Raw genomic sequence first — 17,868 nt, forward strand, 5'->3', positions numbered from 1 at the left:
AATTAGGTATCTGCAACGTTTGGAAGACTGACTTGAAGGTGGGGCACAATGATGTCAATACATACACATATATATTAGGCCATTGAATTATGATATCTTGCCAACCTTGGCTGTAACTTGGCAATTGCCAATTGGTTCATTTTGTTGCCAGCTGATGTTTGCACTCGCGTAGATTAAGTTGTGTACGTGCATGAGCGTTATGACATTTTTCATTTTCCCTTTTTGTTTCACTTTATAATAATTAGTTATGTTGATTGTATTGTTATTCAAACTCTGCTATACCTTGCGTTTGTGAATCACGAGAGGTTGGCGGCTCCAGGTCAAGCTGTCCCTGTCTGATTATTCAACGGAAGTGTAACCACATAGCTCCAATGGACGTGAAGTTCCAGACTGAGAGATTGCAGTGTCAAAATAACTGGACTAGATGGAAAATAGTGATGATGCTATTGCTGGAAGACCCACAAACATTTGGATTTTGTAATGGAAGAGAAAGTTTTTTCCTCCGAAGGAAAACTCATCACTTGCCGAGGCTGCAGAGTTTCACCAATCCAAAAAGGACTTTGAGGTAGGTGACACTGAAGCTCGGTTGCTGATTACTGAGAGCCTTGATAAAACAAACTTTGACTTTGTAAAAACGTACACAACAAACAGTCAGAGAAGCGTGGGAGAAGCTACTAGCAATCTATGACTTGTAATGGTTACATCAACTAGACCGGCTGTGTGGACGGATTTTTTTACCTAAAGTGGAGCGAGAAAGAAACTGCCATGTCTTTCATCAGTTGCTGCCAGAATACATTTATCAAAGCAAACGACGAGCTAAGCTGCATTTTAAAATGTGAGGTTTCCGGTGCAATGTTGCAGTTTCGACTCATGTCAATGCTGCCGAAAGAGTACCAGGACTTCAAGATGGTATGGGATGGTGTGCCCCTGGATGAAGTCAATCGAGCTGTTGATAAAACAGCTGTGCAGATTTGCAACAGAGCAAGATTTCCAACGTCCAGACAGCTCACCGTTACCCATGGAGGAAATGGATTCCTTTCCTGGCAGAAACTCGGATTGAAAAGGAAGAGAAATGGAAACAAGGACAAACAACTGGATGTACGGTGAAAATCACATGTTTCTTATGCAAAATAATCTACCACAAGAAAGGTGAAGATATCTGGCTTTTGAAAATACGCTAAAAATAGTATATGTATATATATATATATATATAATTATAAATACATTGAGTACATGTTATTTGCCCCCCCCCCCAGAAAAATTTGAAATGACGGCCCTGTGTGGTATGGTAAGACAGACAATTTTTTTAATTTCAAACATTGAGTGTTCGGTACAAGGTGTTATGCTCATCAACCAAATTGAACGTGGGACAGAAAGTCTGTGGAAGGACTGTCAGTTACCAGGCTAATGATGGATATTGTATGTACATACCATCTAAAAATGCTGTAGAATTCAACTGTAACATTATTTTCTGTGAAGAATCATTCAAACTAGAAACTGTGAATTTCATTGAAAATTGTGATGAGATGAGTGAAAAGAGCGATGAAAATGACAATATACAAGTGTAGATGACAAACGCCAAGAAAAAGAAATGCCAGAAATTTTCGAAAGAATGTATCCTCTTCAAGAATGCAGGCCACCTCCTTTTCTTACAGAAAACTATATGCTATTGGTCAGTACTTTGACTGGTGTTAGCACTCCTACCAGTTATAGTGAAGCTGTAAGTTTGCCTGAAGCAAAAATGTGGCATCATGTTATGGAGGAAGAAATGGTGTCTCATGAAGAGAAACAAACCTGGGAACTGACTGAAATTTCTACCAAAAAAAAAAAATTCTTGACAACAAGTGGGTTTACTAAATCAAAACAAGAGCAGATGGATCACTTGCCAAGGCGAAAGCTTGGCATGTCATAAGAGGTTTTGCTAAGAGGGAAGGTCAAGATTATGATGATTTGCTTTCATCCGTTGCTCATTTCGATACCCTGCATACTGTTCTCAGTGTTGACTTCACATGAATTGTATCTTCACCAATTTGATGTGAAACAGCTTTTCTGTATGGATTTCTTGATGAGGAGAGTTATATGCGACAATCAGAGGAATAAGATGAGTGGCTCTGGTAGAGTATATTGTCTTTTATGTTCACTTTGGGGACTAAAGCAAGCTCAACGATGTTGGAATTGCTGATTCCTGCAATTCATTACAAAGTTGAATTTTCAACAGTCTCAGTCTAATCCAAGTATGTTTACTAGAAAGAGATGCTTATCATTGCTCTCTATGTTGATGATGGACTGGTAGTTAGATCAAGCAAGTCGGAGATAGACAAGCTCATAGCTGGTCTGAAGGAAGAGTTCAAGATAACCAATGGTCCACTAGGCTCATTCTTAGGTGTCCAAGTTTAACTGAAAGAAAATAGAGACATTTTCATATCTCAAGGTCTGTATACTGAGAAAATCCTTTGTTTTGGTATGGAGCAAGCTAAGCCAGTAGTTACTCCATGTGAGACCACTAAAGCTTGGGTGGGGGGGGGGGGGGAGAGGTAGCTGATCCTGTCAATGTTCCTTAGGGGTCATTCAAGTATTACGTCAGCATTGATGGGGGAGGGGGTTTCTGATTTGCTGACTTTTGATGGCAAGGGGAGAGGGAGGTTTGGATAATGCTTACGTCATCAACCACCCTTTATGAAAATATGAAATATCCTTAATGGCATCTTATTCGGTGCGCCAAAAATGGAAAAACCTTTCGATAGTTATTGGGGACCTGAACTAACATTCTACCTATTGATAAGTCCCCTACAGAGCCACTTTAATGATCTCTAAATGTTTGACGGATCCTTCAAGTGCTCTGGAACTGTGCCACGCATCACTCAAGTGATCCGTAGTTATGCCACGGATCATTTGAGTAATCTGCGAATGTTCTGTGGGTAACTTGAGTGATGTAGAACTGCACTGGGAGCCGCTTAAGGCCCCTTTCACACAGAGCAGATGTGGGTGTGGAAGCGGGTCCGCATCCGCATGCCCTTTCACACGAGCACTAAAGATGCGTTGTGCCCGCATCTTTAGTTTGAAATTCGTGCATAAAAACTATTTTTTTCACAATTTCTGTAATTATTTTTCTCCTTCACCCCTGATTCAGTGCCCATAGGCTGCCTAGAGCCATTCTTTGGTGGTTTAATCTAAAGCACCATTGAATATGGGTATAAAGATGCCTTCGATTCGATCCTCACAAGTAGTCAATGGGAGAAAATATCTAAATATATTTTCAAAAGATTTAAAAAAAAATCTAAGTTCTATCTTTTTGGAAAATATGAAAGAAAAATTCTAAAAACATCCAATAATGTTCCAAAAAACAAACCAGGAGATATCAAAGACTTTGCAAGTAGAATAAAGGGGAGGGGCAGAGACTCAAAATGTCTGATCGTTGTATTTACTCGAATGCAACCAATAAATTTAAATTTATTAGTTGTTTTTTTTCAAGTTTTATAAAATAACTTTCATCAACCTTTTAGAGTGAAATCCCATCCTTAGATTAGTCACTTCTTAAATATAAAATTTCAATTTTTTTTTTAGTTTACAGACTCAATATTGAGTAAAATATACTTGTAGATATCGGGATGGGGCACCAAAACTATTCAAGTGCTTAGGGCCTTCAAACGTCTTAATCTGGCGATGAGTGAACGCTGTAAGTGGATAACGTTGTTTAATAAAAGTATCTTTTTTAAAGTTTAAAAATTTAAAATATAAATATTTTAAATAATTTTTGAAATTAAAAAAAAATAAAAATTTTTAGATAAATTTCAAAGTTATTGAAGTATTTAGTCAATTATATTCATAATGAATTACAGAATGGCTTATAATTTTGGTCCCATCAGTAGCCATTGTTGACAAGTACTACTGTATAAAATTGTAAAGTATGGACAAAAGGCAGTTAAAGTTGCTATATCTCCATCTCAGAAGAAAATGGAGGGATAGACGTATGTAGGTACATCCTATTGTTGAACAGGGACCTTCATATGGTGTTTTAAGGGTATTTATGGCAAATAATTAAAAATAATTCCATGCAAAATCATCTTTAAAAAGTAACCAAAGATGCAGACGAATTCGACCTGCATCCTTCATGTGAATAGCTCCTAATAACCCAATTGTCAAAACTTGTATGTGCAGATGCGGAGGCCGCACTTAGGTTTTGACACATGCAGACGACATCTGGACCCACATGAACACTTCAAAGTTACGGGCAAACTTTGTCTTGTCTGGAAGGCTCAGTATATACCAGTTGTTAAAACTTCATCCGAATCTGCTCCATGTGAAAGGGGCCTAAGTGCTCTAAAACTGCTACATGTCACTCAAGGGATCTCTAAATGCGGCACGGATTGTTCAAGTGTTCTGTAACTGTGCCGCGGGTTACTTAGGTGATCTTTGAATGTGAAAGCAGTCTTTAAAGCCTACTTTAGTGATCTGAAAATGTGCCACGGGTCACTTAAGCGATTTGTAAACGTGCCGCTCAGTTCATTTTAACAAAATTAGGTTTGGGGGGGGGGCAAGCCACATCAGATAACCTTTAGGGCCACATTTGGTCCGCGGGTTAAGGGTTTACCATGTATGGCTTATGGTTGCAATGAATTCCTTAAAGAGAAATTTTGAGTTCTTGCTCTTCAAATAGCATTGAAATTAAAAGAAATTGATTATAATAACATATACAGGTATTTTCTTTCGAAATTTTAATTTTTAAAAAAATATTTTTTGCATTAATTTTTTTTTTTGTCTGTGCAGGGAGGTGCACGAGCTCCCTATGCCTCCCTTCCTGTGTACGTTTCTGATCCCACCAATATGCGTTAAGAGGTAGGGGCGGTGATGACGAAATTTTGCTGAGAAGGGGGTCAAAAATTGCTAAAAATTTGCTTATGTAATACTTGAATGGCCCCTTATATAGAAAAGCAGTCTGTGTTTATAGTATCTAGTAACTCTTGCTGTAACTTTTGTGTCTTGAGCTTTGTTTAAGTCATCAAAAGATGACTGGATTGGTGTAAAAAGGATTTATAGATGAATTTGTACCATTTCTAAGATCAAATTTCTGTATTTACAGTGATACAGATCATGTTGATGATGAGAAAACTCGATGGACAATTTCTGGAATGGTTTCTTTGTATTCAGGTGCTGCTACGGTCTGGTGGTCAAGACTTCAACACAGTATAGCTATCCCCTCGACAGAAGCTGAGTATGTAGCCCAAGTGAAGCTGCTAATGAACTGGTGTGGTTGAAGCTGTTGTTCAAAGAGCTAATCAGATTCGATGACATTCTAATTCTGTGTGTGGACAATCAAAGTGCTATAAAGCTGGACAAAATCCGCAATTTCATCATGGATCAAAGCATATTGACGTTCGATTTCAATAAAATTCTGGTTGAATCAAGAAAAACAGGAAAAGTGAGACTCTTGTTGAGAAAGTTTAAAAAAAAAATCATGAGTAGATCAAAAACTGGTTTTTATGATCCTAAAGCCATCTGATATATAAAAAAGTTCAGTAAAATTATAATATGGAAGAAGAGGAGGGCATTCTATTGTGGTACTACAGCAATATTTAATTTTGAAACTTACATTTTCCTTCTGATACTGCAGCTTTATCTTTGCGCAATGCTTCTTTTTCTTCATCTTGAAACAAACGTTCTAAAAGCACACATTCAGGAGTGGGGCAAGGCCTCTGAAAATTATAATTAACATGCATGAATGATTATGCAATATTTTTGAAGCATTGATATTATTTTGATACAATTAATTGCAACTAGTTTTACTAAATCTTAGACACATGCAAGAGGAAATATAAATGGTACAGGCTCACCATGCTATCTTTCAATTGAAGAAAATGATACTTGCTGACCATTTTCCTAAATTTATCCAATAACTGCACAGAAACTCTTTCAAACATGTGATCTGCTGTGAATTAGTAAAATACTATGTATAAGTTTCACAAAACATTGTATGAAGAAAATATCTGAACCAACACCGATGACATTAAATTACTAACTAAAAAGTAAGATGTTGAACAGGCATGATAATTCAAGGTCAATTAACTAATTATATGTACACCCATAAATCATTTTTCTTTTGTAATATCAGAATTTAAAAATTTTTACAATAGGAACACAAATTGAAAAACGTTTTGATGTACTTATGCAATATTTTATACGATTCATGTCAAAAGTACTACTCATTTTTATACACCCGATTGCAGAAGTTTAGACACTAACAATATTTGCACTTGAAATTAAAACAGTTAACAAACAGTTGAATTATTCTCATAATACATTTTTCAAACATATTGGTCTTCTGAAAAAAAAGACTTCTTAAAAATTTTTTTTGGGGGTTAGTGAAGTTTACAAGTGACAAATGTTTATGCACAACCATGGTTTTTCACCACTACTCATGGAAATATGCCAATTCACAAGAATTAAAGTCCCATACTTGTAATGGATCAGGATGGGATCCTTCTCCATTGCTTAATTTTTTTTTTTGTTATATGGGAAATAATCACATGTTTAGATCTCAGGTACCGCTCAGCTACCAGGAACCATCCAGGAGCCTCACTGGTGTACTGTCTTGAGCCAGAAGTCTAATTAGTCTTAAGACCCTGGGGGAGGGAGTCTTGCAGTCTTTCAACAGGACAGGGCCAAGGTCAGCTGCTGATGTCCCCCCAAAACTCATTCCTTATGTAACTTATCTTTTTATTAGTTTTTAGAGAAGAATCCCAGGTGAGATATCACTTGGTCTCGAAGAACAAATTGTTTATTTTGTAATGTTGAAATAATATTTATTACACACTTGCTTTTGGCAGTTGGCTGCAGACTTCTGCCAGAATAATTGTATTTTGTTGACATTTTTTTGTCATAGCTCGCCTGGTTAAGTTTTGTTGAGATTCCAAAATATTTTTGAAATATGTTGTAAATGATGTTGAGATGTCAGAGTTTATCGAGAGATGTAGTGTTTCCATCAGATGGTTGGTTCCAGAAAAAAGACCTGTTTGTAATCATATACATAAATACACTTCTCATGCTCTCTCTAATCACTTGCATTTCCACATATTTCTCAACTTTGATTATTAATTCCCCCCATTCTGAACTAACAGCTTTGCTGGTCTAATAATTAAAATGTCATAATTTAATTGATTAACCTTCCTGCTCCTGATGTAAATATTTTTAATGAAATTCTAAATGTCTGTAAGTCGTGTAGATTGAGACTAATGAATAGCTGCCACTCCAGTATGTATCCCAAGTGATAATCTTCGATGATTGTTTGCTGACCGAGGTGACCAGTTCCTCTGGCGATATCAGTTTGGTAGATTCATGTCATAACATTTGTCGACCACTTCATAATTTACTATTGAATAGTGACAGCTGTTAATGGGGCTTGATGCATCTTAAAAATATATCCCGATTTCTCATATCCCAAAATTTTTGGTTCTACAACATGTTTGCAGCCAGAACACAAACTTATGGATTAACAAGAGGAAAGATGATACTCGATAGAGTATGGAATTCCAGTTTTTTGGCGAGATCCATCCATTTTGACTGTCTAGAATTATTGAACTAATTTTAAGTGGAAAAAATGTGTTAATCAAAAATCTATTTTTAACGAAGCTGAAAATTTAATTTTAATTTCGATTAGATAAACATTGTCTTAAACTTATCTGAAAAATTATAATAATGTAATTGAGGTGGAATCTTTGTTTTCCTTGTTTGCTCTAACTGGATATTTCGAACTGGACATGTAATCCTGCGGGAGGTTACAGGGCAGGATTAAGATATATGAAGGCCCTAAGCACTCAAGTGATTTTGGTGCCCTTCCCTGTCTCACTCAACATTAACACACGACCCTCTTAACCATGGCTGGGGTCCCTCAAGTGCTAGAAAGGCCTCGTGACAATTTGATCTCATTAAAATTTTAGAGAGAGTAGGTATGCTCAAATTGGCAGGCAGGTATTTTTAGCTGAGGGAAGGCATGCTGTTAAAATGGCTCTGGCCTTACTTTATGGAAATTGAACGAAATCTCAATCCACAAACTGGGCATTAACGCGAGTTCTTATTTGCAATATTATTCGTTTGTTTTTGTGTTGCCCTCAGAGCCGCAATAAGTAGATCACCCCCTGCTCTCCTTTAGTTGACGCCCTGGTCAACCATCAGATAAAAATTTTCAACTGTACACAGTCAAATGCTCTTAAAATTTTAGGATTCTCTACCAGGTGGGTGATGTTGGGGAAAAAATTACATTAAAAAAATGTACTAGCTGATTATTTTTTGTGGTGCCTCTTTCCTCCTGATGCCCTAAGTGTAACATTACCATTTAGACCCACACAGAAATGGTCCTTATTCTAGTCATTTTTAATAGATTTTAATTTGTTTTCTATTATTTTGTCTCCTCGATCGATCGGCGGGATCATGTGTCTGCCAATCGGCTGCCGTCTTTATTGTGGTTGCCAGATTCTGTGTTATATTTTTTACAATATTTCCTTTTCTCTCATGAAGTTATGTAAATTAGACGCAAGCTCAATACCGCACCTTCGATCTTGTGATTGGTTCTGTCATGAAGCATTGTGGGAACGCTCTTGTATAAAAACCAAATAGAGATGTGCACGACTACTACTTCTTTCGACTAACTTCCTGTCTTCATTACTATGGCATCACGCCCTGTTGAATTGTGTGAGCCAGATCGTCTCTCAGTTGAAACAATGTGTTAAATTTGGGAAGGTGTGCCTTTGGCACCTTACCCGTCTCATCGCTTGACCACACGGGATAATCAAATATCGTCGTGATTCCATCGCCTGCGGATTGATTAGTAGCCAGACCGGCTACCCTTAGACTTCTCTTGATGTCCGCCTCCAGTTTCCTACACAATGGCTGACCTATAGCCTCAACGGATATTTCGAGATACAAAACAGTCCGAACCTGGTATCAGGGTTTCTCCTACCATGGTTTACTGAAGATCACAGATTGACTGAGACATCTTGAAGTGTCTTGCGGATGATGTGAACTAATACGTGAATACCTGGACATAGCGGTGAGAGCGTTCTATTTTATTGTCTCATTGTAATATTTGAGAGAAAAGGCTGTGATAATTATTTGTAAAAATGTTGTACTAATAGTTAACAGTTTATAGTTTAACTAAATACAAATACAAATACAACGCCACAACAGGCAAATTGCCCAACGAGGTGGCTGACTTTAAGAACATCCTGGATCCCCGAGCCATTTTTTGGAATCCCTACCTACTACTGCTACACCACACATGCACCTAAAGTCGTGTTCCATTCATTATTGTCATCCATTCAATCACAACTCAGGTCTATCACCATTTATGGGCGATTTACTACCTAGTGAGTTGTGCTGGAGATGTAACTGGGTGTGTATGTAACAGTCTGAGTGCATATGTAGTGTGTTTGATTTTTCAGTGCTGCCATCTATATTTCAGAAGGGAAGTGAGTGATGTGTTATGATTGATTACATTTGTGCTGTATGTAGGTCTGTTGCTCTCTGTGGTGAGGCTTTTTAATGGGGAGATCGGCTGGCATTCACACCTTGAAGTTGGAAACCACAGAAAATTAACTTCAGCTGACCACCACTATGGCAACGGTGGGGTTCAAGCCTGTGTTCTCGCAATGCGAGTCTGTCACTATGACCACTCGACCACCATAGCGGCCCTTTCTTTTAACTGACAACTCGAAGCAATTTACAGCCTGCTACCCCTGAGAAGAAATGAACTGAAATAAGAAATACTCCTGGTATTGCCTTTCAGAAACAGAAAAACATCCAAAACCTCAGTCTTTCATAATACGTATTCTCTTTCATTACTACCTAATGTTAGATATTGAGAGCATGCAAAATAACTAAATGCCCCATTGATATACTGCATTTCTTGGCAATGTCAGTTTTGCAAGCACAAGTGCAACAGTCATAAAAAAAAAGCTGTTGCTAATCTAAATTTTCTGCTGATTAGCCTTGAAACAAGTCATTGATTTTGTGGATCTAGAACCTTTACCAGATATGGTAATCTGTACTAAAATAATGAGGGGCCTCTTTTCAGGATAGATTTCATATATTTCTTAATCCCTTGAACCGCAATTTATTTTCAGGCAGCACGGCTCAGGCAGACAATTTCATGGTGAGCTGGATTCGTTTCAGTTCAAGGAGTTAATATATTATACTTTTCAGATTTTTCAAAGTGAAAATATTAGACCCTTGTTATTTGCTCCATCGTCATGATCAGTTCTCTGTCTAGGATGAACTTCCTGGTTCTCTTCTCGCTGTGGCCCTGGTCTAAGTGTTTCTTAATGGGGAACAATACGTAAATTTGATCCACCCCATTTTTCAGTCTGGTGGTTTCTGCCAAATTTGTATACAAGTTTGTGTAGTCATGCTATAGCTAGTCGGTAAAGATAGATGCAATTTCAAAATAATAATAAAAATAAATGTAATACTGCAAGAAACTCAAAAAAGATCTGAATTTTTTCATTTAAAAAAATACCCAAAGATAACATGATTTCTATAGTGATTCAGAATTTATGGGATAAACTTTAAGACGTGATAAAACACATCTAAACAAATGTTTCTCATCATGGAATATATGGTCAAATATGAAAGGTTGAGTTGCAAACACTAATAAAATACATTGCTAAAATTATATATATAGTGACATTAATGATCCACCAATGAAAGTTCCTAAGTTTTCAATAGGAATTGAGTGCACAATGCCTAGGATATGGACTCAAAAAAAAAACCCAGTTATTGGGAGAGGGTTGCCGCATAATGGGCTCACCGTATCCAATCCATTGGAGCAGAAAGTTAATGTTTGAGTAATTCTGTATTTCACTGCAAAAATGGGCCTACTTCATTATGTTGCCACAACCCTCCGAATGGGCTGCAGCAAACAGTCACAAGTGGTATATTGACTTGTAGATTTTTGGTTACCCAGGTTACACCACAAGCAGGCCTCTACCACATTACAAATCCCTGCAGCCTTGAATGGTTGATAGTACATATCACAGCAAATCTGTCGGGAAAATATAATATTTCATAATGGTGAATTGTTATTGTGCACTCCCTAAAAGTACAGGGTGATTATAAAAAAACTATCCCGACATATGGTCCCCTAACTATCATACCATTCACAGAAACTGAATGAAATTTTGGCATAAGGTATTTTGATGTATGAGCTCAAGAATGATACGGAAAACAACAGTGTCACTCTAACAGTTACGGTTACAGTGAGAAAATTTCGAAAATATCAAATGGCAACACCAAGTTTTTTGTGTTGGAATGTGATCTCCATTGTGAAAAACCCTAAATAGCGTTCGAACGGCAACTGTAGCATGAAAATCACCGGCGGTAGATAGGCTAAAAGTGAGGACAACCAATAAGGACAGAGAAGCAGCATAAAATAAAGCATTTTATTGCTTCACAAATTTTCCACATGACCTTGTGGAGGACTAATTGGGCTGGGATCTCAGCCGAAGAAACGGTGTGACGAATGAAACGAACATTAATGCTCTGGTGCACGGTAAAGTCCTTTTTATTTTTTCCTTGCCCAGCTCCGGGGATTTTCGTGCTACAGGTGCCATTCCAATGCTATTTAGTGTTTTTCAGTATGGAGATCGCATTCCAATACAAAAAACTTGGTGTTGCCATTTGATATTTTCGAAATTTTCTCACTGTAACTGTTAGAGTGACACTGTTGTTTTCCATATCATTCTTGAGCGCATACCTCAAAATACCTTATGCCAAAATTTCATTCAGTTTCTGTGAATGGTATGATAGTTAGGGGCCCATATGTCGGGATAGTTTTTTTATAATCACCCCGTATATCTAACATCTTGGCTACTCAAATTTAAGGACATTATGACAAAAAATGCCTGTTTCAATAAGTGTTTTAAAATGTGTCTTATATCACCTCTTAAAGTTTGTCATGAATTTATAGAATCATCCTATATATAACAAACTAAATAATGTGGCATTTATTTATTTTGTGGTACAGAATGAAAAATTAAAATTTCTAGAAACAAATTTTTACACACTCTTTTCTAAAATCCAATGTCAAAAGTCAAATAATGGAAAAAGTTACAAATATCATAATATAATCCCATTGAAAACATTCAATATAAAAAATGTAGCCAAGTCTCAAGATTCTTTGAGTTGTAAAAAATTATGATATCTGATGTAGAGATAAATCTAGCGCTCTTATTAACTGAAATACTTTGATTTACATATCAAAGGCTCTACACCTTTAGTAAAAGAACATTCTGTGACTGGGCACACACAGTGTTACACAATGCAAGGAAGTTATTTATACCTTACAAATGTAATGCAAAATCAAATCCATACCATAACTACCATATTTTCCGGCATGAGCACACACACCATAGATTATTCATTAAAAACATCTAAATTTCTTAGTGCTGATTATATGACACTGTGCAGCATTATCTGCAAGTTTTTTTCTGAAAAGTTGGAATAGAATATATATACTTAAAATAAATTAATTAGTAAAAATAATTTTTTTTACCATAAATGGCCTGGCAATCCTTCAAAAGCATGAGTTTTTCAATAGAATAGTAGTTTGATTGATGGTCATCTCTCGTCAAAGTGCATTATCTCAATATTATGAGAGTGAGCAATATGCAGTGAAAGAAACTCAAGCAGTTTTGTAGTTCTTGCATATAATTTTCATTTTCTCTTATTTTTGTATTAATGTTTTCAAGGTTTCCCTTTTGAATCCCTCACTAAATCAAAACGAATGCGGAAAACCTGCTCATTAAATCTAGACTCTCACTAAAAGTGGGCTCATTGTAAACAGGTCCAACTGCATTTGTTTTAAACTGTGTTGCTTATTAAAATTTTATTCTGAATTCAAATATTGAGTATGTTTGCAAATTCTTTTTATCAATTTTCAATTCAAATTAGAAAGAAAACCAGTTTAGGCTGTGTACAGCAGAGTGTGACAAAATCCCAGGACATTATAGCAACTGAAAAAATTGGTATTGGTGCCTATAAAATGTACTTTGTGTAGTTACTAAATTGGAGTCTGAAAACACAAAATGGTTGAAATTTATATGGGCATATTTGCCAACATAAAAGAGGGTCCCCTATGCATTAGAAAAAAAAGTCAAGAAACATTACTTTGGACAAAAGATTCTTTTTGTAATTTGTCAAGCCCTAATCTCACAATTTTTATCATGCACCAAATATATCATGTTAACACTGAATACTTCAAGTCATATTTAGTTGAAATTATTACCTGTTGCCATTTCATCAAATGATGGTACTCTACTGTTGAATACATGGTATTTTAAAAGCCTCTGGCAAGCATCTTTCTTTGAGGAAAAAGGTGTAACAGTGTCAGGGGTAACAGCATAATTTTGATCTACTGTAAGTTGCTTATTGATCCTATGAGGAAGAAAAATAAATGGGAGGGAGAAAAAAAACCGCTGAATTAATTGATAATAAATGTATAAGAAATTGTAACATAAAATTTCGAATGTACATAATTAAATCTACAAAAAATTAACTTATACAGTAGTACCTGTTTACCCAAAACTCAAAACTGGGGATAAGTGGAATACAATCAATATTAACAGCTTTAATCATCAGTGGCATTTTATATGTTGGTGAATGGCTCTCTAATGGTTAACTGGTACACGGTTTTGATGTTTGCAGTTTCTTACTACTTCTTGTTGTCTGCAGCAACTCATGCCTGTTTTCAGTAGCACAACGAGCAAGCCAGAGGTTCATGCATCCATTGCAGGGTGCATTGTTATAAAATTTCTGATAAAGATGATGTAAAACCAATGAGAAAACTATGCACAATTCAGGGAAGAAACACTCTTTGAAACCCAAACTCAAATGTATGATTGGCATGAAAATTTCTTTGCAGGAGGTGATGCTGTCAAAAATGAACCTCAATAATGATGGCCACTGACAAGCATCACTGTAGGAAACATTTGTTGGGATTCCAATGGGCATTACAGTGGTGAAATTTCATGAGCAAAAAATGATAAATAAATGCTGCTTACTATTGCTAGCTTCTGGTGAAGGCAAATGCTTATACTGCAGCAAGCAACATGATCAATCTGTGGGGGATCACTTTTTTTCAACTACAATAGAATGTCACACATTGCTACATTAGTAATTAAAAAGATGAAGACAGTTCACTGGTCAGCTCTGGAACACCCTCTCTATAGGCGACCACTACCAGACTGACTGCTATCTGTTTGGATAGCTTAACCTCTTTATGATCAGAGATGTAATATTGTTTCGAAATGCCAGAGGAATGAATTCATTCAAACTGACTATTTCTTCAACCTCTTTATTACCTCAAGGCAAAACTTATTGCAACCCTATGAAACAAAGTTGCACACGTGTTTTCTCCACCCTCTGTTCTCCTCAGCCTTTTCCTCCTCGTTCTCCATGGCATTCTACCCCCCTCCCCCCCCACTAATTTACAGTCTTTATAGAAATGAGTGAATATTGATTATGTACACAAAAGGATTTTTTCACAAAACATATCATATATATCGCATGCATTTAGCAAATTTTGATTGTTTATTCAGAAAAATATGGATATCAATGCTGGCGTCAAAATATTTACCACACATAAATTTTGATTTACCCACTGTCAGAATACTTGAAACAAGAAAATGCAAGTACAACAGAGCAGGGAAAGTCAACTTTTTTCTTATCTTTGGCATATCCTCCAACCCAAACCGTGATTCTCTATTCGCAACATAGGCACCAGAACATAGGGTCTGAGGCCATTTCAGCCCCCCATAATTTCTGAAAAAACAATGTGCAATGCACCTTCTCTCACCTGCATACGCTCGAGTCCCATATATACAAGACAACCAGCAACTTTCAGCACCCCAATGTTTTCTTCAGGTTAGCGCCTCTGATTGGCAAAGATATTACCACCAATTCTCTCTCTGCATGCATTATATTACATTGTGATTACAGCCACAGCAAAAGTACTAGTTACTCACTTGTACATGCACACCCCCCCCCCCTTCATAGTCTACCTCTTATATTATCCTAAAACTTCGGATATTGTACTAATTATTCGCAAATGGTAACATCAAACGGCACCAGAAGGTGCCGCAAGACATTTCAGCAATAAAATACAGTAATAGAGCTATCACTCCCACCAATGCATCACAGTGATTTAGGGTGTTGTTGGAGTATTTCGAGATCTAGCAGAGTTACAAAAGCTGTTCAGATTTTCCATTGTGCCGCAGAAATTTGGTTTCATATTTCTAATACTATCACGATTTCAGTTTTGAAAATAACAAAAAACCTGAAGGAGTTGGAAGAAATAATGCACATTATTGAGACTCACTGAAGTGGTCTGGATAATCCGAGATAAATAGGATAGTCACCTCAGTATATCTGGAAAAACCCCCAGAAAATTTAGATGTTGGTTTTATGTAAAAAGTGAGAGCACCTTGCAAAATATTTACATACATGGAAACCAACAAGAACATAGGTGTTTTCATAAAGTTTGTAGTGAAGATTCTATTCTTTGTTTGATAAAATCATGGATTGAAGTTAATTACTTTGGACCTTCATAATCTTGCCGATTTTGTTCCTATTGCAAAATGGGATCTGCAAATCCATTTCAAACTGAAAGCATCCACATTCATGGAAAGTATTTAACAATTTTAACACAATTTTTTTTTTATCTTTCTATAATCCTGTGTGTGTGTGTTTAGTGATCTCCCCAACACACACATACATAATGTCTTTCTCAGAACTAATCCTTCTATTATATACTATACATGAAAGTGAGAAAAAGAACAAATAAAAACCTATTCTACAAGACTAGTTTGTAGGTGAGAGTGGAGAGGCACTGTACTAATACTTCCTTATCTAATCATTCCTCCATACTGTTCCTCCTCACCCTTATTTCTTTTTTAAAATTTCTTTTCCTTTCTTTATGTGCAAACCAGGCTACCACATTTATCACCTATACGTCTAATACAGATCATTCAAATTTATCACGATTCTTGTACGGGAAGTGGTTAAAAAGGCCTTGTGAAGACACAATTTGACGACGATGCAGGAGTAGAAGAGTAGGTACACCATCACCTGCATACACAGTCCTCTTCTTTCTCCAAAGAAGGGATCAAAACTGCCAATTCATTGGGAAAAATATATTTCAAAATCTGGAGATTATACAAATACAACGCCATAACAGGCAAACTGCCCAACGAGGTGGCTGACTTAAGAACATCATGGATCCCCGAGCCATTTTTTGGAGGCCCTACCTACTACTGCTACACCACACATGCACCCCCCCCCCCCCGCGGAACCCCCAACGAATCGGTACATGTGGGAATGTGCGTGTACGTGTAGTGAAACCTGACGTGAAGTTTTTTGTTTCTCTGTAATGCTTGTTATGTGTAGTGCTGCCATCTGCCAAAAGTTTTTCTAACTATGAGTGAAGTGTTATGATTGAATGATTTATAGTTGTAGGACTGTTGCTCTCTGTGGCAAGACTTTGTAACGGGGAGATCGGCTCGCATTTGCACCTTGAAGTTGGGAACCACAGAAAACCAACTTCAGCTGACCACCACTGTGGGGTTCGAACCCGGTTCCTCGCATCGCGAGTCCGTCACTATAACCACTCGACCACCACAGCAGCCAATTATGTAGAAAAATGTTATTTTAGTACTTTGTCATTGGAGAACAAAAAAAATTCTGGTTTACATTGGAATTGCCCTCATAACTAGTAGTAGTGACCGTCACAAAGTGTTATGATTTGTAAATATAGATGGCAGCATTTTTTTGTAATACTATCCTGCCTGCATATGTGTGATGATTCAGCTTGTTGTGTTTTTCTGTTTTTTTTCAACATTTTTAATCATAGCACCTCCAAGTACACTTGCATGCATCTTTATATTGGGTATGTTATTAAACATGCAAACATGAAAATATTGGCACGAAGCCTCTCAGTAGTAATGATGAAAGTTAACCTTAACCAGGGGTTGGGCAAATGACTATGTACCACCCCAGACTAAATAACTACAGCCTAATCAAAAAACTCGAATTCAACTTTTTTCTTGAAACAAATTTAAAGAGTGTTTCAGTTGAATACAGCACCCCCCAATAGGCATTTCAACTTAGAAGCTTAGGTCACTTGCATTGTGAGATTGCAAAGCCCCTCAGTAATCCATAAATATTCAATGCAATACTTCCCTGCATACACCCTTGCAAGTCATATATATAGACGTCTGATGATCCTAGAACGCCTCCAATGTTTTCTTTCTATCAGAGCTACTATGATGAAACATTCTCTTTACCTGCACTGGTGCACCAGCACACATTGAAAATGCTTCCTGCGCACACAAAACTACTAAGCATGTTATTGATGCATATGCTTGATTGCCTTACTATGCACAAACAAAACAGATCGGTGCATGTGTAAATCCAGAGGTGTGATTGCTGTTGGACTGTTTTCCTTCTTTTTTTTCCCCCCTCCATGCACGTGCAGGAACCGGTTGTTGTGACGCTATATGCAAATCGGCGGCGGCATGTTCTCACCTTCGGGAGCACGGATATATAGACTGGTTTTTTCTCTATATGTGAGATGTCTGTTTTTTTTTCATGTATGTATGTCGGGATTTGATTTGTCTCTCCCTTTTTGATTGCCGGCCGTATTTTCTGATGAACGTAAATGATCTTTTTTTTGCAACTTTTATAGAATAAAAGTTACAGTTCAAAATGAACTTCGGATCGTTGCTTTTCTTTCTTCAGCTCAGTCGACACACTCTGCCCCCAACAATTGCCATAACAAGTAGCATGAAAAGAATGTCTCATATAACAAAAGACGATCATACCAAT

The 17,868-nt window shown here is 36.9% G+C and overlaps 1 protein-coding gene across 6 annotated transcripts in view; it reads right to left on the minus strand.

Moving 5' to 3' along the window:
• The window catches only part of LOC149065565 (uncharacterized), a 259,702-nt gene that overhangs the window by 21,647 nt on the left and 220,187 nt on the right, over positions 1–17,868 (minus strand). For all 6 annotated transcript variants that reach the window (XM_089253491.1, XM_089253490.1, XM_089253493.1 and 3 more), the window contains 3 exons: positions 13,274–13,422; positions 5,832–5,926; positions 5,591–5,693 (listed from right to left, as the gene is read on the minus strand). In XM_089253491.1, coding sequence (XP_089109617.1) covers positions 5,591–5,693; positions 5,832–5,926; positions 13,274–13,422 — 347 coding nt within the window. The remainder of the gene's footprint in view (positions 1–5,590; positions 5,694–5,831; positions 5,927–13,273; positions 13,423–17,868) is intronic.

Source organism: Pholcus phalangioides, unplaced genomic scaffold, assembly GCF_987345545.1.
Source record: "Pholcus phalangioides strain wild (caught in Gottingen) unplaced genomic scaffold, Ppha-v1.0 ptg000039l_1, whole genome shotgun sequence".
In the NCBI taxonomy this organism is placed as follows: domain Eukaryota; kingdom Metazoa; phylum Arthropoda; class Arachnida; order Araneae; family Pholcidae; genus Pholcus; species Pholcus phalangioides.